This window comes from Macaca thibetana, chromosome 1, assembly GCF_024542745.1.
Source record: "Macaca thibetana thibetana isolate TM-01 chromosome 1, ASM2454274v1, whole genome shotgun sequence".
NCBI classification, from domain to species: domain Eukaryota; kingdom Metazoa; phylum Chordata; class Mammalia; order Primates; family Cercopithecidae; genus Macaca; species Macaca thibetana.
Genome location: NC_065578.1, coordinates 93,786,503 through 93,812,542, shown reverse-complemented (window position 1 = coordinate 93,812,542; position 26,040 = coordinate 93,786,503). Strand labels below are relative to the sequence as shown.

Genomic DNA, 26,040 nt, shown 5'->3' with positions numbered 1-26,040 from the left:
GAAGACAATTTTTCCACAAATTGGAGTTGGGGTGGGGGATGGTTTCAGAATGAAACTGTTCCACCTCAGATCATCAGGCATTAGATTCTCATAAGAAGTGTGCAACCTAGATCCCTCACCATGTGCAGTTCAAAACAGGTTCACGCTCCTAAGAGAATCTAACCCCGCTGCTGATCTGACAGGAGGCGGAGCTCAGGTGGTAATGCTCGCTTGCACAGGCAGTGTGGCTGGGTCCTAACAGGCCACCAACCTGTACCAGTCCACAGCCCGGGCGTTAGGGACCCATGGCCTACAGTATCATAAAAGCAGAGGACACTTACATCAGTTTGGAGATCAGAAAAAGATAGAAAACACCTAAGACAAAGTGTTGACTGAGTCTTGAAGAAAAAGAAGTATCAGCTGGGCAAGGTGGCTCACGCCTGTAATCTGCCCACCACTGAGGTGGGCAGACTGCTTGAACTCAGGAGTTCCAGACTAGCCCAGGAAACATGGTGAAAATCTGTCTCTACAAAAAATACAAAAAAATTAGCCAGGCGTGGTGGCAGGCACCTGTGGTCCCAGCTATTATACTTTGGAGGCTGAGATGGGAGGACTGCTTCAGCCCAGCAGGCAGAGATCGCAGTGGGCAGTGACCACTCCAGCCAGAGCGAAAGAGACAGACCCTGTCTCAAATATATAAATAAATAAATATCAGAACACGAGGAGACATAGTGGGGATGACAGTGATTGCAATCGGACTGCAAAGGCTAGGCAGAGACTGTCATACTTAGAGACTACAAGTTAATTCCTTATGGCTGGATGAGTGGGAAAAGTAGGCAAGGACCATACCATGAATACAGAAAGTTTGTATTTTAGAGTAGATGAATGATTTTAATGAAGGAATATTACGATCATATCTGAGCTTCTTAAAAAGAGCTCCAGTGCCAGTGGAAGATGGATTGAAAGGGCACCACAAAGTTTCTTCCTATCATAAATGCAACAAAAATCTGATAAAGGATGCTGTAACAGTCACTTTATTCCAGTTATCCACTCCTACCCTCTTTCTAGGCTTAACGCACATCCTTCATGAAGCCTTCCCCAACCCTTTCCAAACACATTAATCTTGTCTTTCTCAGAACTTCTAACACACGTCTACTTGTACATTTCTTTCTCCTATCAGTGTTTAAGTTTCTCTTCCCTAACAAGAAGGTAAGCTCCCTGAGAAAACAAGTCATATATTTCTGTAATACACACACACACACACACACACACACACACATACACACACATCTTACAGCTCCCAGCATAGTAATATAACATTCTGAAATAGACACTTCCTTTAAATAGCCCTCTTTATCCATGAGTAAAAAGATTCTGCTTTCCCCATAAATAATAAAATAAAATGTAAGATTAGGCAAACGAAGGTGAAAAGTTAGCAGAGCAGTGGTGGGATCAGGAGTGAATACCAGGTGATCAGGAATGAATACAAGGGAACTTTCTGGGGAGAAGGAAATGTTCTAATTTGTCATAGGGATGTGTTACAGTGTATTCATTTGTCTAAAAAAATGTATAACTAAGATTTGTACATTTCAATGTATATAAATTTTATCTAAAAAAATATAAAAATAAGGGGTCAGAGGCAGGTTGATATAGATGAAACAGGAATATAGAATGTTGCTGGTACCCCTTGGGTAAAGTGTATTGGGCAATCCTTGTATTATCCTATTTACTTTTTATACGTGTGAAATTTTCCACAATAAAAGGTCAGAAACACACACACATATGAGATTTAACTAAGTGAAAAAAATTACATCAACGAAAATTAAAAATAATGCAGAACATTTAATTACTCATTCTCCTAATGTTTGGAACAATGTTACACTGTAACTTTTAAAGTGATTTTTACTAGCTCTATTATCTGTCCAATTTTAAGGAAATACATATTCTAAAACCAACCTACTATTAACAACATAGACAAAAGAAGGCCAAGTAGCCACAGTTTCCTTAATTAAGCATCAGATATTAAAATTAATTAGTTCTGTTGCCAAAGGTATTCAAAAGGCCAGTCAAATATAAAGTTAGAATCCTCTAATCTTCAAACTGTGATACCAAAGGTGGTGCCTGAAAGATATTCATAAGATTCTGGAAGTATAATATCTACAAAAATACACTCAATACCATTTTTAATGGTTTCAAAATAGTTCAATCATTTCATCTCAACAATTTAAACTTCACAATTCTCTGCTCAGAATCTGCAATCTCCTCCAACAAAATAATGTGTAAAATAGAGGTTTTCCCCACTCATCCCAATGCAAAAGACTAATAATAATCTTTTGTTCAGTACATCTCCTGCTAAATAATTTAATCCCCACAAAAGCTCATAACATTTCTCAAAAAAAAAAAAAAAAAGGTTTTTTTAGGCATTTTACAATGGCAAATGAGCAGCTAAAATTATTTAATAAGACAAATTCTATTATATTATTTTACTTCTATCACTACTGTTTCCCATTAGATTATGTTCAAAATTTCCCTTACCAATTATCTACGGTCTTATAAACTGGTTTGTAGTTAGGTGGACTGTGACTGGATGGGGGATGAGAATTTCTGGGGCGCTAATAATGTTCTGTTTCTTGATCTGGGTGCTGATTACACGGGTGTGTTCTACTTGTAAAAATTCTTCAAGCTCTACACTTATGTGTACTATATGTATGTGACATGTATGTGATACTATATCACATATACATATAAATGCGATACTTCAGTAAAGAAGTTTCTTTTTAAAAAATTATAAAAGTAATCCAGAACTGGCAGGGCCGTCCTCGAGTCCCCTCCTACATAGTAAAACACTTGTTCTATGCCCTGAAACACTTCTTTGCAAAAACAGAATTCAACTTAAAGGACCTAACATCTTCTTTCTACCGGCATGTTCCCAGGTAACAGGTAACTTCTATTTGCAACTGGGAGTTTATACAAACCAACAGAAAAACTTGCTTTATATTTTCCCAAATTAATCCTTTTAAAATCAAACTGAATAGAAGAAAAATGAGTAAGCGCTGTATTGCCCAGCCTATGCTGCAAATCATTTTCAACTCTGTTAAATGGATTTAGGAAGGAAAAGAAAGATCATCACTTCAGACTCTAGTAAGATAAAAACAGAAGGCGGCTAGAAAGAACTTAATGGAAAGGGTACTATAAACTAGAAGTCTACTTGTCAGTGTTTTAGTGCAAATTTTACTACTAATTAGATATTGTAGGCAAATCAAACCTGGGAGGAAACAGTACCTGCTCAGAGGAATGAATAAAATTAAATTCATGAAAGTAGTATGTCAAGATTTAATACGAAATATTCAATGACTGGCAAGAACGCTTGGGAAGTAGCCTTTTCTCATTCACTTGTCCAGCAAATAAAAATTGTATGTATGTGACATACATACCTGTATGTCACAACCATAATTCAGCTCTCTTTTTTCCTTTCTCTGATCTGATAGCCTCCCAAAGTTAAATCTACGTAATGAAATTCTCTCGCGGTGGAAGCAGTGGAGTGTCATTAAAAAGGAGCTTGATCCTCACCTAAAGCACACTCTCACCTTTCACCTACAGAGCCCTCTAAGTCCGACAGACCCGATCCAGCCTTTCCGGGATGAAATGCCAGGGCGTTCACCGACCAAAGGGTTCACCGACTCCAAGGGGTCACCACTTTAGATGGCAATCTTGCCAAGTGGACCGGGAATAGTTTCACAGGAGCCACCCTCGCGACTTTCAACAGCAGTTACTCTGGAATCGAGCCAAACCTCGTCCAAGTGACTTAAACACCAGCCTCCAGCCTGGCGAATCCAATCCCCATCCTCAATCACACATCCACGTCCCCAAAACAAATCCTTCACGGTCTGTCTGGAGATGAGATGGCAAAACCAGAACACACCCAGAAAGTTGACACAGAAGGGGGTGATGTCGGGAATGGGGTGGGGGACACACCGTGTCCCCCTCCCACCCCCAACTGGAGGCTGCTGTCTGGGGGCTGGTTGGACGCCGGTTCGCCCGCGGGCGCAGAATTCGCACTCCCGGGGTGGAGCGAGGTCGCCGGACAGGCCGGCTGGGATCGATGCTGTCGCGGCGGGGACTCGCGGACACCCTGACATTGGAGCCCCATGGCAGTCGCGGTCGGCCCTCTCTCCGCCTCACCCCGTCGGGCAAAGGGACCGGTCCGCCGGGCGGGGAGAGAGACCGCGCGGGGAGCGACCGCTCGGGCCCGGGAAGGCGGCTCGGCTACGGGCCTTCTTACCCGTGCAGGCCGAGGGCGCGGCGCCGCTTGTGGAGCAGGCAGAGTAGCAGGAACGCGGCACCAGCTAGCGAGGAGTTTCGCGCCGTCAAGTACTTGCTGAAGGCCGCCATGGCACTGCCGGTACGAGACAGCCGGCGGAGGGGACGCGGCGGCGGATACCTTAGCGCAGGAAGCGCGGGGGAGACTGGGAGGAGAGCAGAGGGCGGGGCCGGCCGCGCAGGACCGCCCCCTGGCGCGCGCCGCCGCGCCGCCCGCGCTCTGGAGCCCACTTTGTACTTCGGCTCGGCGGGAGCGCGCCTGGCAGCCTCCGAGGGCGGAACAATTCCCGGGACGCGCTCTGCGCACGCGCGGACCCCCTCAGGGTCTCCGGAAACGCGGCGCGGAGGCGCTGTTGCTACTCAGCCCTGCGAGGCGTCAGTGCTGCCCCTCCCTCACCCCTACTCTCCCACCCTTCGCGCGCACACCCCGGCTTTCACAAGAACTGGATGAGCGGGCCCGGCCTGCACCGAGGACCTAGTGGGCCCTGCCTCTCCACTCCCGCGGTGATGGACCGTTACCACCCTCTTAAAGGAGCCCAGGAAGGAGGCGGGCGGCCCCGTCACACAGCGTGTAGGGAAAACACAGCACAGCGATTTTTAGGACGAAGCCAAACAATCGGAACTCCGCAGTGTAGGAGATGTGAGGAGAATGAAACAGATCAAAGAGCTTTTTCCAAGCCAGTGTTTTCCAAACCGCGGGTTATAATCTCTAGTGCATTGTGAAATCGGTTTGGTAGATCGGGATCATCACCCTAAAATTGAGAATAGAGCAAAATAGAAAAGTTTCACAGTACATCACGTAGTAAAGGATTTGTTTGGAGAAATTTTGATTTCAGTGTTTTACACGTATGTATTGCCAGCGGCGATGTAAAATGTATTTATGCAGATCCGGTAAGAAAAAAAGTTTGAGAAACACTGTTCTTTGCAAAGGGACATTCAGAAGTAACAATCGTGCGTTGTATTAATGCTGGCCTCACTCCCAGAATCAGAAGGGCTTTGCAGATTACAACATTCTTCTCCTGTCTGGCCCAATGATACAGGAATTGTTATCCCCAGCATTGAGCCTAGCATATATACAGTAACAGTGAATCGCTGTTTTCAGCCGAGGAAACTGGAGGAAAAAAAGCAAGTGTGTCCGAAAATAAGCTCATAAAACCTCGCGTAATGCACATACATATTAAAGTAGCCTACAAAGTGGTGGTGCTGTGCCCTAGGTGTTTTCTCAATGTAAATGAGCCGTTGCCTAATACAGGTTAAAAGGATCACAAAGACGAGGTACAATAATGGCAGGCGTGTAGAGGTGCTCAACAGTGAATTCTAAACTATGCAAAAGTGAAGCTCCTACTAATTCACTATTTGTCAGGTGAACATTTTCATTACCTGGAGGGGCCAAGGGTCTTGGCCCTCTGAAAGTTCACTGAAAATCACTGACATGAGGCAGATTAATAGAAGAAAACGTGTATACATGGGAGCGTTCAGAATGGAGACCCAAAGATACGTGGAAAATTGTCCATTTTTGTGTTTAGATTCAACAAAGTATGAACAGCTATGTAGAAATGTGATTGGACAAAAACGGTATAATCCAATGCTAATAGACTGAGTGGGGACACCCAGCAAGGCCGGTCCAGATTCTTCTTGCCCTTCTGAGCACCATTCCTTCCTTCTTGGTATGGGGCAGGAATGGAATGGAGCTCTTACGGCCTACAGTCAAACAAGGCAGGTCAGATCATTTCTTTATGGCCAGATGTTACAGAAAAAGGTGGAGGGAAAATTAGCAAAATATGTTTAGACTTTTATGGCAGGCTTTAGGGGATAGAGGTTCCGGTTTCTACGTCTTGCCTTGAGGAATAGGGATCCTAATATTTATGGCTAGCCTGGGGAAATAGGGGACTGAGAGACAGGAGTGCCCCCGTAGGGCAGAGAAGAACTTTTGCTACTGAGGCCTTCTTTTTGGAGTATTGTGTTGTGAGTCCCAACGACCTCACATAATTTACGTAATTGGGTACGCCTGGCACAGATAACACAAAGATGAACAGATCATGGAGATCATATTCTCCAGAGGCTGTTAGAGAAGAAAAACATGTAAAAAAAAATCAAGTATAAATGTGGTAAGTACTATATTAGAGATATGAACAAGGTGCTATGGGAACACAAACACAAAAATATTTAGTTTTGTCTAAAGCTTTCAATTAAGGCTCAAGGCTTGACAAAGATGATTCTGTAGCTAAATTCTAAAGGACCAAAGGAGTCACTCAGGAGGACAAAAGAGGAAATTACTAATTCAGTAATAAATTGCAAAGTGCTAGAAAAGAGTTGGGAACCTTATGAGAAAGTAACGGTATCATCTTAGAGTTGGTAACAATGAAGGAAGTATAAGCAAGATTAGTCTAAAACAGTCTAGAAAATAGATTTCAAAACATTCAGAGGAAAGATAGAAATGACCCATTGACAAAACATTCTAAAATGTGCCCTTGTTCAAGAAGCATGGGAGATGGTAAAAAATTACATGAGTTATTTGAGCTCAAATAATTTTAGCTATTGATAAAGCCCAACTGACAAAAATCACCAGGACCAAATCTGTAACCCAATAAGTTTATTAATTTGCTACAGCAAAAGACAGTATACAGCAGAGGAATTGTGGCCATGTCTCAAAAGAAAAAAAAAAAAGGAAGAAATAAGGAGTCATTATAGTATTTAGAGAAGAGAGGAGTTTAGGTAAAATCTAAATAAAGCAGTGCTTGATAGGCTTAAAGCAGATCAGATCTGTGTGTAATATCAAAACTGGACTGAGAAGCAGATTCAAGATTCTGGTTCTTAGAAACATACATTTAAGGTTAATGTAGAATATTGTTTCTGAAAATCTCTTGTCTGAACGTCTGCACTGGAAATTGAGACTGCTTCTGTAAGCCAAAGTGACTCAAAGAGTTCAAATCTGCCAAGCAAAAAAGGGATGTTCTGTTCTCACTGGTAGAATCTCAGAACAACAAACTTTCTAACAGGATTTCAAAGAACAAAATTCCTCGGCACTATGTCCTTTGATAATTAACAATGCAATTTTGCAAGTTCACACTTCATAATATTAAATAAGAAAAACAGAAAATGTGATTTTATGGGCTCTGATTTCTAAAGAAGTTGAGCTATTGAGAACAGGGAGGCAGGGCATAGGAAGTTAGTGAATCTAGAAAGCCTCTGGAAGAAATGTTGCGTTAGCCAGCCTCCAAGATTGTCCCTGGTGATCATGGTGTCCTAATATTGATGCCCTCGTGGAATTTCCCTCACATCAGAGCTGAGTTTTGTGATCAAAAGAGTATAATGAAGGTGATGCTATGTGACTTCAAAGGCCAGATTATAAAAGGCACTGTGGCTTCTGCGTTGGTCTCTTGGATTGGTTGCTCTTGGAGAAGCCAGCTGTCACAGAGAGCACTCAAAGTGCCCTGGAGAGGAATTGAGGCCTCCCACCAGGAGCCAGACCAGCTTGCCAGCCATGGAAGTGGGCCATCTTAGAAGCAGATCCTTCATCCTCAGTCAAGCCTTCAGATGACTGTAACCTCATGAGTAATCTCAAGCCAGATAGCTCAGCCAAGATGCTGCTATATTCCTGACTCATAGAAACTGTGGAAGGTAATGTGTTTATTGTATTAAGTCACTAAATTTGGGGGTAATTTATTATGCAGCCAGTGTGATTTGAACCAAACCTTGAAAAACGGATGGAAAAAAGAGGGTTCAGAAGAAGATACAAGAGGAGCAAAGATGCAGAGACCAAAGCAGATTGAGGAATGTGATTAAGTCTGATGCGGATGGAGGCTGAGGGAGGCACGTGAAATGAGAGAAAAGTTTGAAACGTTTAACTGAAGTCAATTTATGAAGGGTCTGAAACACCAAGCTAACCAGGTAGGATTTTTATTCTGCAGATAGAAAGGAGTATTGCAGGTTTGGGGAGAGGGTAGTGACTTCAGAATTTATTTAAGAAAGATCATGCTAGTGGCAGTGTGTAGAGTGGGTTGAAGGAGGAACCATCAAGCCGAGGGACCAGTTTGGACACATGAAATAGTCTAGGTAAAAGGTAATGATCACCTGAGTCAGGGCAGCACAGATCACATAGGAAGAAAAGGACTTTGTGAATTCACATAAAATGGGAATAGGTGAAATAATTAATTCATGGGAAGAAAACGTTTACATTGATTCTGATATTGCCTGACTGAGTGTCTAAGAGGATGATACTATTTACCCAAGATCAGAGACACGAAAATGGTACATGCTTATCAGGAAAGGTAATGAGATGCAAACAAATTCCTTACTAGTTTCTCATCACCAAGATAAACTGCAATAGCCTTAGCATCTCACACAAACCCAGTGATGATACAAGCTCTGCCTACCTCTCTAACTCCTATCTTGGCACTCCTCCCCTCCTACAGATATATTCTACCCCTACCCCAGGAGATAGATGCCTGCTATTCACTTCTGTAGTCTTCTCTTGAATATCCTATTCCTTCTACCTGAATCCCTTCCTACCCTAACATCCTCACGTTCAACTCAGTTTATCCTTTAAAACGAAGCGTTCATGGTCTCCTACTCTGAACAGTCATCTCTGAACAGTCCCCCCTAACCCCTTCACCCCATTGCCAAGTTAATTATTATCTTCTTTGTACTACTACTGTTTCATATATAATTCTATTAATATGTAGTAGGGTGTCTTGGGAGGCAGATCTTAAATTTTTTTAGAGAACTGCCAATCATTTCTCTGGGAAGGTAAATACTTCAAGTAACTGAGAACAAATCATCTTTGCTTAGAAAATAGTCACTTGAAAAGCCCCTTTTACTGGTTAGAAATGGAAGGAGAATAGGTACCCAACTGTACCAAGGAAAGGACATCCTGACAAGGCTGTTTCTTCAAATAGCCCTAGTTAGCCCAAGCTGGCATTGGGGAAGTTTGCACAAGAGAGCCTCCTGGGAGGAAAGAGATTGAGATCTCAACCTCTTCCTTTTTGAGGTTCACCATTGCTAGACTTTCTGATAGACTCAGATAGTCCTGTCTTAGTAGCTCAGGGTCCCAAAGAGGAACTCTTCAGAAGGAATGGAAAATCTAGGCCTGATGGCCACAGGGAGAGCTGGTTCTTGCACAGTACATGGCTAAGCCTTGAAGGCCATCCCAATTCAGTTACCTAGGAACTACCCATGTTTTTTGAGAACGATGTCCAAGCATAGGGAAAGCTTGGGAGTCGAAGCTTTCAGCTGCTCTGCAACTTATGCAGCCAGGATATCAAGGTGTGGGGCCAAAAGTGACTTTACTTTAAAAGTTAATCCACCATGTAACTTCTGACTAATCCCGAGTCCAGGAATGCCTTCAAAATGTCTAGTTGACATACCACTCTTTATGTAAGAACAACTATTCATTATAAGTTTCCCCCAAAACAAATACTGATACTGTTGCAAAAATCACAGACCACGACACCCATGGCCATTTACATATTCCTTCCAGAGCACATATACTTTCCCCAAGATATTAAGCCCTGGATCTGGAAAGTTGCAATGCAGAGATCTACCTGTACTATCGACCTGTGGCCGCCAGACCACACTTCTCTTTGTAAACTCCCCCAAATAAATCACCTTATGCTGATAAACTGGATTTGTCTGCCTCCTTCTTCAGTTTGTTGGCTCCTTTGACATGTGGGGGTCACTTTGCCTATACCGCCCTTTCCCAGAACAGCAGGGGAGCAAAAAGACTTGGGACTGAGGAGAGCCAACTTGCAATGCCAACACCGGCTAATGGCTAAAGGTTTTTGGTAGCCTCAAACCTCCTCGACAGACTACTTGGAAGCTTCAGTTCACTCTTTTGTCTGGAAACAAGTCTAACTTCTTTGGGCTGGATAGCTCCAACAGTTTTTAGTAAATTAAGTGAGAGAGGCAACCTCAAAATTTCCTAATAAAGATCTCCTAATAAGGACCCAAACTGGACAACTAATTGGAAAAATAAATACCATGTGATTTTTACCCCAAACTGTTGAATTAGGTCATAACAATTAAAAATACATATGCCACACAATTGTACTTTTTGTTTCTTTGGGGTAGGTATATCCCTGGGCCCTGATACAGTGTGGGTACATAGCAAGTGTTCGGAAAATATGTGTTGGCCTGAAGAAATTGATGTTGAGGTGCTAAGAGGAATGCCCGTGGATGCCTCAAAGGTAACCAGAAAATTAAATTCTAGTGCTGAGGAGAAAGATCACTGCTAAATATTTATTCAACGGAAAATATTAATTAACAGCTTACCACGTGCCAGGAACTAGGGCCAGTGATAAGGAAAACAGAATAGTCCTTGCCTGGAACAACCTAAAAGGGAAACAGACATTAATCAAATAAATAAATTCCAAATATGATGAGTTTCAAATAAAGATTTAAAATATATATATGTAGATATAGAGGTCTTCCATATACAAAATAGATGGAGTCTTAGAAATGAATAAAAATTTTAAAAAGAATAATGGGCAGGTGAGAAGTGGGATATAATCCTCCAAAACGTCTACATTGGAGGAATGCAGGAAGGAAAAGAAGCTAGAAGAAGAGTGAGAACAATAAAAGAGATAACATGGCATCTGGGCGCAGTGGCTCAGGCCTGTAATCCCAGCACTTTGGGAGGCCGAGGCAGGTGGATCACTTGAGGCCAGGAGTTCAAGACCAGCTTGGTCAACATAGCAAAACCCTGTCTCCGGTAAAACTACAAAAATTATCTGGGCGTGGTGACCTGCACCTGTAATCCCAGCTACTTGGGAGGCAAGGCAGGAGAAGCTTGATGAACCAAGACTGCGCCACCGTGCGCCAGCCTGGGTGACAGAGCAAGACTCCATCTCAAATAATAATAATAATAATAATAATAATAATACTGGGACCCAGAGGCATGTGGATCACAGACTCAGGATAAAAGGAGTTTTCAGGAGGGTATAGGAATGTTAATTGAGACTGCCAGTATTAGAGATGAATTCCTTAGTGAAGCCTCTTCTGTGCTCCCTTTTCCTCCCAGCTGTGTCCGCATCGCATCCTGCTGAGGCTTCTGCCAGAGCTCCCATAGTGTTCATTTAAACTGCAGTAACCATCATAAGGGAAAGAGGCAAATCTTATTTTTCTTTAATCCTACATAATCTGAAAAAAAAAATTGAACACACACCTTGTACTCCAAATAAAATAAAAAGGATAAATTCAAAATTGCTCAAAGAATGAATTTTTTAAAAGGAAAAAAAGATACCATAAAAATACTAGAAGAGAAGATAGAAGAATTTTTTATGATATATTTATCTTATAATCTTGGCATGGGGAAGACCTTTCTAGGTATTAAAATCCAGAGGCCATAGAAAAAATAAATAAATAAATTTCACGACTTAAATACATTTTTTTCATGGTTACAAACAACCTATAAACAGGGTAGAAAGAAAACTGTAAGGGAAAACTGCACTTATTTTTATAGATAAGTGGTTAACTTTTCTAAAAGTACCTTAAAATTAGTAGGAAAAAGGCCAAAAGCTAAATTTTAAAAATGAGCAGAGAATATGATACAGCTTACACAATAAAAAAATTAAAATGGCTCTTAAGCATATGAAAAGATTATTCTCATCATAGAGATATAAAATAAAACTACACTAAAAATCAATTTTTATCTGCCAGATTGGCAAAGACCCCAAAGTTTGGTACCACTGTAATTTTTGATTACTAGTTCTGAGACGCAGGTAAATAAATATGAACTCCAGAAGAACAACTGGGCAATAGCTTTAAAATAGTTACAAATGCATGTACCTTCTGGCCTAGAATTCCACTTCAGGGAATTGACTCTGCAGATGTATTCTCACATAAGTGAAATGTCATAGTATAATGCATCTTTGTAAGAGCAAAGAATTGGGAACTTTTCTAAATGTCCATCAGTGGAGGTCTGGATAAACAAATATAATGGAATATTATACACTCATTAAAAGAATGAAGCAATTTTATATGAACTGATATGATTTTCAAATATAATATTAAGCAGAAAAAAGCCAGTTGCAGAAGAATATGCAAAGTTTATCACCATTTGTAAAAGGAGCTAGTGGGGGAAAGTAATATATACTTATTTGCTTATAGATGCATAAAATATCTTTGGAAAAATACTCATGACATGGATAATGTTACTTGACTGCAAGAAGGATAACTAAGTGAGTAGCGGTAAGGGGTGGGAAGACTTCACTGAATAAATTTGTACCTTTTAAGTGTTTAACCATGTTAATATATTACCTGTTACATCAAAAAACTTTTTTTAATGAGGTGACATTCACATAACTAAATGAGCTATTTTAAAGTGAACAGTTTGGCAGTATTCAGTACATTTACAATGTGGGGCAACTCCCACTCCTACCTAGTTTTAAAACACTTTCATCATGAACAAGAAAACCCTGTACCCATTAAGCAGTCACTCCCCTTCTTACTCTCCCCGTAGTCCCTGGCAGCCATCAATCAGCTTTCATCTCTATGGATTTACCTATTCTGGATATTTCACATAAGTAGAATTATACAATATGTGTCCTTTTGTGTCTGGCTTCTTTCATTTAGCGTAAAGTTTTCGAGGTTAATCTATGTTATAGCGTTTATTAGTACTATACTTCATTCCTTTGTATGGATGAATAATTTCATTGTATGGAAACATCACATTTTATATCTGTTCATCAGTTGATGCACATTTAGGTTGTTTCTACCTTTTGGTTATTTGAATAATTCTACAATGAACATGAAGGTACATGTATTGGGGGGTATATAACTAGGAGCAGAATTGCTAGGTCATATGGTAATTCTGTGTTTAACTTTTTAGTTTAAACTTTAAAAATTTTATGTTTAACTTTTTGAGGAACTGCCAAACTCTTCCACAGCAGCTCAACCATTTTACCTTCTACCAGCAATGAATAAAGGTTCTAATATCTCCACATCCTTGCCAACACTTGTTATTTTTCATTTATTACTATTATTATAGGCATCCTAATTGGTGTAAAGTGAAGTGGTGTCTCATTGTGGTTTTGCTTTTCACTTCCCTAATGACTAATTATTTTGAGCATTTTTTTCATGTGCTTATTGACCATTTGTATATCTTTGGAGAAATGTCTATTCAATTCTTTTGCCCTTTTATAGAGTTGATTTTTTGTTGTTGAGTTGTAAAAATTCTGTATATATTCTAGATACTAAACCCTTATCAGATATATAATTTGCAAGTATTTTCTCCCATTCCGTAGTTTGTCTTTTTGCTGTCTTAATAGTGTCCTTTAATATTAAAAAGTTTTACGTTTTGATAGAGTCCAGTTTATCTATTTGTTTCTTATGCTTTTGGTGTCATACCTGGAAATCTATTGCCAAATCCAGGATCATGAAGATGTATCCCCTAGGTTTTCTTCTTAGAGTTTTGTAGTTTTACCTCTTTCATTTAAGTCTTTGATCCCTTTTGTATCAATTTTTGCATATGGTGTGAGGTAAGTGCCCAATGTCACTCTTTGGCATGTGGATATCCAGCTGTCCCAACAACGTTTGTTGAACCAATTACATTTGAAAATGAAATTTAAATATGAAACAAAAAACCCAGTCTTCTCAGGCTTTTCCACTTTAAGAATTATGTCAAAGTTCTGGGGTCTCATACGTCTCTAGGGCATTATGGAGACCGTTCCATTTATTAATCATCTGTCTCCACTAGCTGTGACCGAAGTGTCATTGCCCCAGCCTTCATGGTTCCTTCTACGTCATGAAAGGGGTATGAAGTTTTGGGGTGAGGCTGAGATCTTCAGACTTATGCATTCAGCTGACCTGTGCACCATTCAGCTAAAGAACCCCTCTCTCCTCCAGCCTCTGTCAGGCTCTTTTTAGTTTTCGTGAACCTCAGTTTCAGTTTAAGCTTTGATAATCAAAAGTCAGGAAGCCACCTACCAACCCCAATGAAGGCGAAAAGAAGCACAGGCCTTTCTCTGAATGGGAAAAGACAAGGGGAGAATTTTAGAGAGAAAATATAAAACCGATATTTCAAGAAATTATCCTGCTACTTGCAGATTGAGAGCCAACCTAAAAGGAATTCAAAAGTAAATAAAACAGTCCTACTCTCTTGAAATGAATAATCTACATACCAAAATAATAATAACCAAACGGGTCACTGTAATAAAAATTGTGCTGGATATATAATCAAAGTACTAAGGAAATCTGTAAGAGAGTGAAACTTCCGAGCTAGGGAGTTGCAAGGAGGCAAGTTTCTGGTAACACGCATTTACTTTTATATTTATATTAATTTTGGTTCTCTTGTCCACTGTGTGCCACACTTGCATGCTCAGTTCCATTCATTTGTAAAATTTTGCAGTTATAAAGCAAATTGTAGCCACTATACAGTGTTGTCCTATTCAGCAACTCAGTGCTCAGCCATCCATCTGTATATGGAGTCCATCTGTATATCCAATCAACCAGACACAGCTTCTAGAGCTTGATAAAGCTTAGTTTGACTGGTTATTAATTGCAGTAGCACCGTTCCCATTTTAGGACCAAAGTATTGCCTTGAACCCAGCTGTGACTGGATACTTTGCTGAGCCTTATCAAGTCTCCTTCTCAGAAATAGAACTTTGCATAATACCATGCCCAGGCTGAGATGCTGCTCCCCACTGTCCTCGTGTCTTAACTGGCCACTATCTGATTCTGGATTCTGTACCACTATGTGCTACCCACCAGAGTGGAAAATTGCCAAAATCTGATGTGTCAGAAACACCACAATGATGCCAGAAAGTTCTAAAATAAAAAGCTATGAAAAACCAATGGAGTCTTTATTATTTCTGTTTGTATAATTTTTAAAAGTTGTAGTAAGTAAAGTTTCACCAATATAACTATATGGTAATGATACATTTCAGGATCAGAAAAATGTAAATTGGGTTATAATACAATGTGGGTCTAAATTAATTCATACTATATTGTCTCAATTGCCTATGTTATAAAATGTATCAATGATCTATCAGTGATCAATCTTATTAGGGAGAAAAGACTGAAAAAAAACCAGTTAAAAAAAAAGATGACTTTTTATTTTAATTTTTAACTTTTTGGGTATATAGTAGGTGTATATATTTATGGGTTACGTGAGATGTTTTGATATAAGCATGTAATTCATAATAATCACTTCAGGGTAAATGTGGTATTCATCATCGCAAGCATTTATCCTTTGTGTTACAAACAATCCAGTTGTACCCTTTTAGTTATTTTCAAATGCACAATTAAATTATTTTTGACTATAATCACCCTGTTGTGCTAGCAAATACTAGATCTTGTTCATTCTTTCTATTTTTTTATACTCATTAACCTTTTCCACTTCCTCCCCTCCTACCACCCCCCAGATGATATACGATTCAGTGTAAAAAGGACCATAGGCAAAAATGCCTTAGAAGTTATAAAAAGGAACAGATTGATAAGGGTAGAATTAGTATAAGGAAAAGAAATAGCATTGGAGTGTATAACAACATGAATGTGGTAGCCTACTTTATCAGGGTCTTGTTGCAGTTTAACATAGGAGAAAATCTTGTGTTCTCTGCCTGATTCCAGGCTTAAGTTCCTCCATCCTTGTCTTTCATTGCAATCAAAACTCCTTTTATAATACACAAATATGATCATGTCAGTCTCTCATCTAAAATTCTTCAGCTACTCTCCATCACATTAAGAATAAAATCCAAACTTCTTAGCATGAGAGTATGCTTTTCTTGGTGTGGTCCTAGCCTAGCTCTTCTGCTTATCCAGCCATATGGATAATTTATCATCTCCATATGTCAGGCTCTGCCCATTCTTTGCATTCTGATTTTTTTGTTTGTTTGTTTTTTGAGATGGAGTCTTGCTCTGTCACCCAGGCTGGAGTGCAGTGGCGCAATCTTGGCTTACTGCAACCTCTGCCTCCCAAGTTCAAGCAATTCTCCTGCCTCAGCCTCCCTAGTAGCTGGGATTACAGGCACCTGCCACTATGCCCAGCTAATTTTTTTTTTTTTTTGTATTTTTTTTAGTAGAGATGGGGTTTCACCATGTTGGCCAAGCTGGTCTCAAACTCCTGACCTCAAGTGATCCCCCCACCTTGGCCTCCCAAAGTGCTGGAATGACAGGCATGAGCCACCGCAGCAGCCTTGCATTCTGATTCTAATAACCTAATCTCTGACTCTGATCCTGGTGTATATTGTCTTTCAAGACTTGGCTCAGTGAATGCTTTCTGTTATGTTTTCTCTAACTTTCTCTACCCTCAAGTCAAAATAAAATCTTCTTTGCTCATCTATAATAGAAATGACAGCTCTGTATTGTACTGGTTTATTTACTTAACTTCTGCATCTCTTAGAGAGTGAGTTCCTTCAGGAAAAGGTCTGTAAGTTTTTTCTGCAAAGGGCCAAGTAATAAATATTTCAGGCTTCATGGGCCAGAGAACCTCAGCCACCACTATTTGGTTCTGCCATTGTATCATGAAAACAACCAAAGATGACAGTGTAAATGAATTGGCATTGCTGTTTTCCAATAACACTTTATTTATGGACTCTGAAATTCAAATTCCCAATAGTTTTCATATGTCATGAAATATTATTTTTTTGTTTGTTGTTTTATTGACCATTTAAAAATGTAAAAGCCATTCTTAGCTTACAGGCCACACAAAAACAGAAGGTAGGCCAGATTTGGTCCACAGGCTATAGTTAGCTGACCATCATCGCTTTAGGAGCAGGAATGAAATGATTGTAAATTGACTACCAAAAACAAACTCAGGATCCAGAGTTCCTCAGTTTTCAGTCTAGCCTGGTGTTCCTGATGAGCTGGATAATATTCACATACACAAATCACAACCAGTTATAAGATATAATGGTTGAGAAAGCCCCATTTATAATAGAAACAAAAATATAAAATGTTTATAAAAACATAAAATAAACTTACAAAAAATGTTCAAAATCTATATGAAGAAAATTATAAAACATTCCTGAAACACAGAAAAGTAGACTTGAGCAAATAGAAAGACACCCCGTGTACTTGGTAATCCCAGTACTTTGGGAGGCCGAGGCGGGCGGATCACCTGAGGTCAGGAGTTCGAGACCAGCCTGACCAACATGGAGTAACCCCGTCTCTACTAAAAATACAAAATTAGCCGGGAGTGGTGGTGTGATTCCAGCTACTCGGGAGGCTGAGGCAGGAGAAACCCTTGAACCTGAGAGGCGGAGGTTTCAGTGAGCTGAGATCAGGCCATTGCACTCTAACCTGGGCAACGAGAACAAAACTCCATCTCAAAAACAAAAACAAAAACAAAACGATGTTAAAATATCATCAGTATGTCAGTTCTCCCTAAGCTAATTTATAAGCTTAATGCAATTTTAGGGGAAAAAAATCCTATGAGGGTTTTGTTTTGTTTTTTTTGTTTTATGAAGGCAGACAAGTTCATCCTAAAGTTTATAGGTGAAAATAAACATCAAAGAGCAACCGAAAAGGAAGGGTATAGCCCCACTGGATAGTGAAACATACTATAACCTTTTGCCTGGAATCACCATCTTCCAGTCATTCACCAAGATGATGAACACAAAGGGAAAGAGGAGAGGCACCCAATACATGTTCTTCAGGCTTTTTAGAAAACACAGCATTGCTCCTTTGGCTACACACATGCAAATGCAAATCTATCAGAAAAGTGATAGCATAAACATCAATGAAATGGGCACTTGTTCAAAAAGGAATGTGGCACAAATGTTACCATGCCATAACCGGAAATCTACGATGTTCTCAGGAAGTTGTTGACATTGTTGTAAACCAACAAGTTAAGGGCAAGATTCTTATCAAGAGAATCAGTGTGCATACTGAGCACATTATGTACTCTAAGAGCTGAGATAGCTTGCTGAAACGCAAGAAGGAAAATGATCAGAAAAAGAAGGAAGCCAAAGAGAAAGGTATCTGGATTCAACTGAAGCACCAGTCTGTTCCACCCGGAGAAACTTTGTGAGAAAAACTGGAAAAGAACCTGAGCTGCTGGAACCTATTCCCTATGAATTCATGGCACAGTAAGTGTAAAACAACAACAACCACCACAACAAAAACCCACTGGACTGTAAAAAACAAAACAAAACAAAATACTATAAAGACTTCATCATTAAAACAGTGTGGAACTAGTACATGAATAGACAGATCAACAGAATGGAAAATCTAGAAATGAAGTCAAGTGCATATAAAAATTTACTATATAATAAAGGTAATATCCCTTCTCACTCAGGCAAATATAATTGCTTATTTGTTTTTTTTTTTTAAAGAAATGGTGTTGAGATCGCTGCATAACCATTAGAAAAAAAGTTAAATTCCTTCCTCAGACCATACACAGGAATAAACTCCACCTGGATCAGAGATATAAATGTGGAAAATAAAATTACACAAGTACAACAAGAAAGCATGGGTAAATACCTCTGCAACCTAGATATCAGAAAAGCTTTTCTATTACTAAAAATTCAAATGCACTAAAAGAAAAAATGGATAAACATAATTATTAAAGATGTCTAAACTTTGGCGTGCCAAAAAGCATAAGCAAAGTCAAAAGGCAAATGACAAACTAGAAGAAAACATTTGCAGCCTACACTGCAAATTTAAAAATCAGCATCTCTAACTTATAAAGAACTTATAAAACTTAAGGAAAAAGATCAAAACTCCTACAGAAAAATAGGCAAGTGACAAGAACAGAAAATTTACAAAAAGAGATACAAAAGCTGGTCTTTAAACACGTTGGAAGATGTTCAACTTCGCTCCTAATAAAGAAATGCAAAATAAACTATACTAAAGTCAGTTTCCTACCCACAACATTAGCAAAAAAATTCAAAAGCTTAATAATGGCTGGGCGCAGTGGCTCACACCTATAATCCAAGCACTTTGGGAGGCCAAGGCAGGCGGATCACCTGAGGTGGGGCGTTCAAAACCAGCCTGACCAACATGGAGAAACCCCATCTCTACTAAAAATACAAAATTAGCCAGGCATGCATGCCTGTAATCCCGGCTCTGGAGGATGAGGCAGGAGAATTGCTTCAACCCAGGAGGCAGAGGTTGTAATGAGCCAAGACTGGGCCATTGCACTCCAGCCTGGGCGACAAGAGCAAAACTCTGTCTCAAAAAAAAAAAAAAAAAAAAAAAAAAAAAAAAAAAAAAAAAAAGCTTGATAATGTTACTATGTGGCAAGGTATGGAGAAAACAAATACCCTCATGCATTGCTGGTAGGAATGAAAAGCAATTGAGGGGAATTTGGCAACACAGATTCAAATATAAAACTATACAGGCAATTACCCTAGAGTGCTACCTTTTGGAATTTACATATACTAGGAAGTAGATACACACCCAAAACTACAAAAATGCAATATGCACAAGACTATTTTGAAATAGCATAACATTGAGCACAAACCAACTCTTCAAGTATAGTACACTGATTAATCTTTGGTATATACACACAATGAGTTCTATGCAGCTACACAAAATATAATAGGGAAGGTTTCTTTTCTTTTCTTTTTGTTTGTTTTTTTCTTTCTTTCTGTCTTTTTTTTTTTTTTTTTTTTTTTTTTTGAGACAGGTCTCGCTCTGTCACCCAGGCTGCAGTGCAGTGGTGCAATATCGGCTCATTGCAACCTCCACCTCATAATAGGGAAGATTTCTAGGAACTGAAATGAAATAATTTCCAGGAGGTACAATTAAGTTTTTTTAAAAAAGCAAAAGAGCTTATGAAGGATGCTAACTTTAACATATGAAAGAAGGGAAAATAAAGATATATACATATATTTATTTAACTTTGTGAAAAGAAACACTAGATGAAAAATCAGGTAACGGTGAAATTTGTGACCTACAAGGGGTTGAGGAAATAGAGTGGAAGGGACATAAAAGAGTAACATTTCTCTGAGACTATCATTTTACATAAGCTTGACTCTTGGAAGCATGTTTACATTCTACATATTCAGAAATTAAATTCAATGGATAAGAATAAGAAGAAAAAAATGAAAAACTGAAAGCAAACCACAACAAATGAAACTGATTTTATTTCAAATTAATACCATAGCCACACTGGAGAGAAAAAAGAAAAGAAGAGAGCCAAAGATGGAAGAGAGGAAATAAGGAAGGAATCCATGTAGCTTATGGACATAATATTTGACTGTACATCCTCAGTTTTGTGCAAGGTTGTGGATAAGGAAGAATTACACATGAATCCTGAACTCATTATAGTAGACTTGTTTATCCAAGTATTATGGGCAAAGTAATTCTTAAACTGTTTTAGAATTTTATTTTGGATTGATCAAATGAGCAAATGTATTGATGTTGTTGGGATCTAGAGTTATCACTGAAGAAGAAGGGACAAAAAAAATATGGAGTAGGAGAAGACCTAAAAGAACCCTGAGGGGGGTCGATTGCACCTGGAAACCTCAGATGTGATTGTATAATTTGTAAAATATGTATGTGGTATGTGTATGTGTGTGTATGTGATAAGTATGCATGTATATGTACTTACAGGTATACATTTGTATACATGTGTATATACATTTACTTATTTCTCTGTTCTGTCCATTGAAAAGACCAAGAAACAAAGAAAGTCTGGTAACAATGATCATACCTCATACCTAGATCTTGGTCTTTTAACACCACTTACCACTAAAAGGAACCAGGGTTCCTCAAAGAAATGGCTAATTCCAGGGATGCAGCAGGGTAGGTATAAGACGAATATTCAGTTACATCAGAAAATAAAAAAGTTGATTAAAAAATCATGAGGGCATGTCACAGGAACACAGGAGTCATCTTGAAAGGGCTCCCTCCTGACCAAACCTGAGATAATTTGTACACCAAAATAAGTCCAGCAACAAATTATAAGCCATTGAAGAAATAGAAATTAATGAGTTCATATCTACAATAAACAAACAGACAAATAAGTAATAGTGGAGAAAAGAGGTCTCTTGATTACAGGTGAATGCAAGGTCCAACTGGTAAGGAAGGAGTGCAAGTTGGAAAATTATTATTTTGTGACAATCATAGTGGAAATTGAATCAGGCACGACTCATCAATGGGTGATAAAGCTAGGAGGAAATTTTGATGAGGAACAGGTTATTTTCATAATCTTAAATGATCTGCTGACAGACAACTGCTTATTAGTTACAATAAAGAAAACATGGTCATTTTACAATGAATAAATTGGACAAAATCTTGACTGGTCAATGCAAATTAACATCACCAATGTAGGAAAGATGGATATCTCATGACTCTCGACATCTATGCAAGATTCCAGCCTAGAATGCATAATATGAATCTCATCACGAGGAAACATCACAACAACCTAAGATGAGGATCATTTTGTTTAGAAAGGGAGGAAGTACTATATTCTTAAAAAAAATCAATGTCATGAAAGGCAAAGAAAGGATATGGAAATGTTCCAGATTAAAGGAGGCTAAAGAAGTGACAATTAAAAGTAATAGCAGACCCTAAACGGGGTTTTATTTTTCCCTCAACGAGCATGAAGGGAGTAGAGGACATTGTTGAGGACATTATTGGGTCAATAACCAACAAAATTGGAATACTATTGGTAGGTTAGAGTTTTATACCAATGTTACATTTGCTGAAATTGCTAACTATACTGTGATTATATTAGAGAACATTCATATTCTAAGGATATATACACTCAACTTCTTAGGATTAAAGAGGCTTCAAATGGCCCTGAGGAAAAACACACACATATATAAAAAGAGCACACACATAAATGATAAAGCAAAGGTTAAATATTTATAATTGGCAAATCTGAATAAAGGGCACATGAGTGTTTGTACCATTGTAAGCTTTGTAACTTTTGATAAATTAGAAATTATTTCAAAACAAAAATATTTCTTTAAAAAATAGAAAATTTAAAGACGTATTAAAGAATACCCATAACAGCCTTATTCATAACATCCTAAAACTGGAAACACAGTCAGTATCCATCAACAAAAGCATGGGTAAACAGGTTGTGGTATATCCAGACAATGAAACCTTACTCAGCAAGTAAGTGAGTTGCTGAAAAGTACAGCAACATGAATGAATCTTACAAAAACTGAGTGAAAGAAGACAGATAAGCAGACACACACTACTTGATTGAATGAATACAAAGTGCAAGAATAGGCAGAATCAATGTATGATAAAAGAAAGTGGTTGCATGTGGGAGTGGGGTAAAATCCCCTAGAAGGTGGCAGGAAGGAAATTCCTTGGGTGACAAAAATGTTCTATATTTTCTTTGGGGTGGTGGTTTTATGGGTGTTTACAAATGTCAAAACTCATCAAACTGAATACTTAAGACCTGTGCCTTTTATAGCATGTAAATCATAACCCCAATGAAATGAATGAATGAATAAATGAATGAGCAAACAAGCTAATCATTTTTAAAAAGGAAAGATCTTAAAGATAAATTCAGATGGATAGAGTTGCATCTACTTAAATATCGTTGGAATTTGTTCCAGTGTTAAGATCATTTACTTGTAAACTTACGTCCTGAGAAGGACCGGAAGTATCTAAAAATATGAAAGAAAAAATATCTTAAGAAGACCTAAGGTATCTGAAAAATGGAAGGAAAATAATTTATCTCAAATGTCTCTCAAGCAACCTTTAGAATAGTTAAGAATGCCCTGTGGGATTTGCAGTTAATTTCAAAACACAACTAACCAGTATGTAACTCAGAAAGATGCCTATGTTGTTATACTTGAAAGATTTCTAGATTTTGCTGATTGGAGATTTTGCTTCATATATATAAGAAGTGGCACATTCCTGTAGGATTGGGGCATGTTTGGGCACCATTCCGTATTGGGAATGTTGTCCTGGTCTGCCCACACTGGGCACCAGGGCTACGACTATACATGCTAGCAGGTTCAACCAGGCTTGGGTATCTCTCTTAAACAGTATATGAAATAATTCATTTTACTCAAGCAATAAAATGATTAGTTCATGTCCTTAATCCGTTTTCTGCTGCTTATAACAGTATACCTGAAACTGGGTAATTTATAAGAAACATAATTTATTTCTTACATTCTGGAGGCTGGGAATTCTAAAGTCAAAGGAAGACATCTAGTGAGAGCTTTCTCGCTGGTGGGGACTCCGAAGAGTCCCGAGGTAGCACAGGGTATCACATAGCAAGAGGACTGAGCATACTCATGTGCTAGCTCAGGTCTCTCTTCCTCTTCTTATAAAGCCACCAGTTCCCTTCCCCTGATAACCCATTAACACATTAATCCATGAATCCATGAACAGATTAATCATTCAAGAGAGCAGTGCCCTCATGATCGATCCAATCACCTTTAAAGGCTCTACTTCTCAATACTACCACACTAGGAATTAAGTTTCAACCTGAGTTTTGGAAGGGACATTCAAATCATAGCAGCTCAGAAACATGAAACTGCACAGTGGTAATAATGTAAGTTTAAATATCTGTGCCGTATTTCAAGGATTCTCAGCTACCATCACACTATAGTTTGACAGTGAGCTGCAGCTCCTCTTTCTCTAGGTGCTGGTGAATCCTTCAGCGGGGAGGCACGAGGGTGGTGTCATCCCCCAATCCTGTGGCAGCTCCACCTCTTATGTCAGGCTGATACTGTTGTTCTCCTGTTCTCTTTTGCCTCAGAGTGCCACACTGGTCTAGAGAGGAGGGTGCTTCCTGTCACCACAGCTAATATACAAATTCCAGAGGTTCTCATTCTCTTCAGTTCCTCAAAGTTCAATTTCAAAGACACATATTTTACTGATGACTTTTCTTTTTTTTTTCTTTTTTTTTTTGAGACAGAGTCTCACTCTTGCTTAGGTTGGAGTGCAGTGGCGTGATCTCGGCTCACTACAACCTCCGCTTCCTGGATTCAAGCAATTCTCCTGCCTCAGCCTCCCGAGTAGCTGAGGTTGCAGGCACCTGCCACCACACTGGACTCATTTTTGCGTTGTTAGTAGAGACGGGGTTTCTACTATGTTGGCCAGGCTGGTCTTGAACTCCTGACCTCAGGTGATCTGCCCGCCTTGTCCTCTCAAAGTTCTGTGGTTACAGGCATCAGCCACCACGCCCAGCCTCAGTGACTTTTTTATTGTTCTGGATGTTGTGCGTCTATTTACAACTGATGAAATCTTTGCAAAACAAGAACTTCCATGAGAAAATCTTTGAGACAGGGTCTTGCTCTGTAGCCAAAGCTGGAGTGTAGTGGCACCCAGGAAACTCCCACTCCTGGGCTCAAGTGATCCAACCACCTCAGCCTCCAGATGCTATGACCTTCTGTCTGCAAGTTTCTCTACAAATCCTTACTAAATCACTGCTGCAGCCAGAGTGGGAAGGTTTTATTTCACAGCTCTCCATGTCATAACGTGGAAAGTAAGTATTATCTGGGTGGAGTCCTCCCCTAGATATACAAATGCCTTTCCCCTCTAACTCAGCACTGCAGCATCTGAAGTCAAAAGTGATATGTGTTTGTTTTTTGTTTTGTTTTGTTTTTACACATTATCCATGCCACACCCAGCCATAGTTGGGTTGCAGATTGATCTGAGCACGCGCTCTTGAACAAAAACACCAGGAAGTAGAAAGAACAATGGGCTTGGAGTCATGAGTCTGAGTTCCACCTCAAGCTTTCTCATAAATGACTGTGTAATTTTAATCTTTGGCTCTCAACTTCCTCATGTGTGAAATAAAAGGGTCAATACTGGTTACCTCTGGGAATGGGGATTGGAATCATTGGCTACTGAGAGATTTCCAATTTAGAGGTTCAAGACTGGGCTGGACAAGGACTTACAATGGAGATAGTAGACAAAGCCCTTACATACTCACACATGCAAACACCACTGAGGGAGAGTCGTTTTTCAGATTACACAGTTCTCTACCGTTAACCAAAAATGTGGGTGCATTACTTTTATACATTTAAAAAATTCTAAAGAGTTATAAAATATAACACTTTTGAACAAGTTGACTGCTAATCTCCTTTCTGGTTTGAAAATGTTATTGTAAGGTGTTGGGCAGGGTGAAGGAATTCACTCCAAGGGGCTGTAGAAGGGAGTTTTAGGGTGATGGTACTGTTCTGCATGATACCATGGTGGTGAGCACATGACTTTGTGCATTTTGTAAAACCTATCGAACTGCGTGCTACTACATATAAGTACAACTACATACTACCAACGAGTGAAATTTACTATATCCAGGATTTTTTTTTTTTTTTTTTTTTTTTGAGACAGAGTCTCACTCTGTCACTCTGTCGCCAGGCTGGAGTGCAGTGGCGCGATCTCGGCTCACTGCAACCTTGGCCTCCCGGGTTCAAACAATTCTCCTGCCTCAGCCTCCTGAGGAGCTGGAATAACAGGTGCCCGCCACTACGCCCAGCTAATTTTTTTGCATTTTTAGTAGAGACAGGGTTTTACCATATTGGCCAGGCTGGTCTCCAACTCCTGACCTCATGATTTGACCTCCTCAGCCTCCCAAAGGGATGGGATTACATGTGTGAGCCACTGCGCCCGGCCTATATCTAAGTTTTAAAAAATATATCAGGCTACCAGGAATCCCAAGATAGAATGCGGACTATGACAAATAAATGTAACTATATACCACAACCGCATGGGGTGGGGGTGGAGCTGACCTAAGTAATTTTGGAGAACAGTGTTTTTACTGAAAACTGTTAGACTACAGTCGAAAAGAACTGAATAAAATCAGTGTATTCTCCTTACGTTTCAGACAAGAATACAGGTTAGCAATTCTGATTCTGGTTCAGAATCACAGGTTCATGATTC

At 39.4% G+C, this 26,040-nt stretch overlaps 2 protein-coding genes across 7 annotated transcripts in view; one reads left to right on the top strand and one right to left on the bottom strand.

Annotated features, from left to right (window-relative positions):
• The window catches only part of LOC126947599 (protein FAM136A-like), a 151,197-nt gene that overhangs the window by 86,605 nt on the left and 38,552 nt on the right, over window positions 1–26,040 (top strand). The gene's annotated exons all lie outside the window — the stretch shown is intronic.
• ABCD3 (ATP binding cassette subfamily D member 3) overlaps window positions 1–26,040 on the bottom strand; it is a 134,202-nt gene that overhangs the window by 95,987 nt on the left and 12,175 nt on the right. Inside the window, exon 1 of one of the 6 annotated variants that reach the window (XM_050778102.1) lies at window positions 4,262–4,533. The exons of 1 other annotated variant lie outside the window; for it this stretch is intronic. In XM_050778102.1, coding sequence (XP_050634059.1) covers window positions 4,262–4,371 — 110 coding nt within the window. In that variant the 5' untranslated portion in view covers window positions 4,372–4,533. Of the gene's footprint in view, window positions 1–3,566; window positions 4,031–4,261; window positions 4,534–26,040 lie in introns of those variants that run through there. 4 more of the 6 variants (XM_050778112.1, XM_050778149.1, XM_050778133.1 and 1 more) reach the window with 4 other exon arrangements.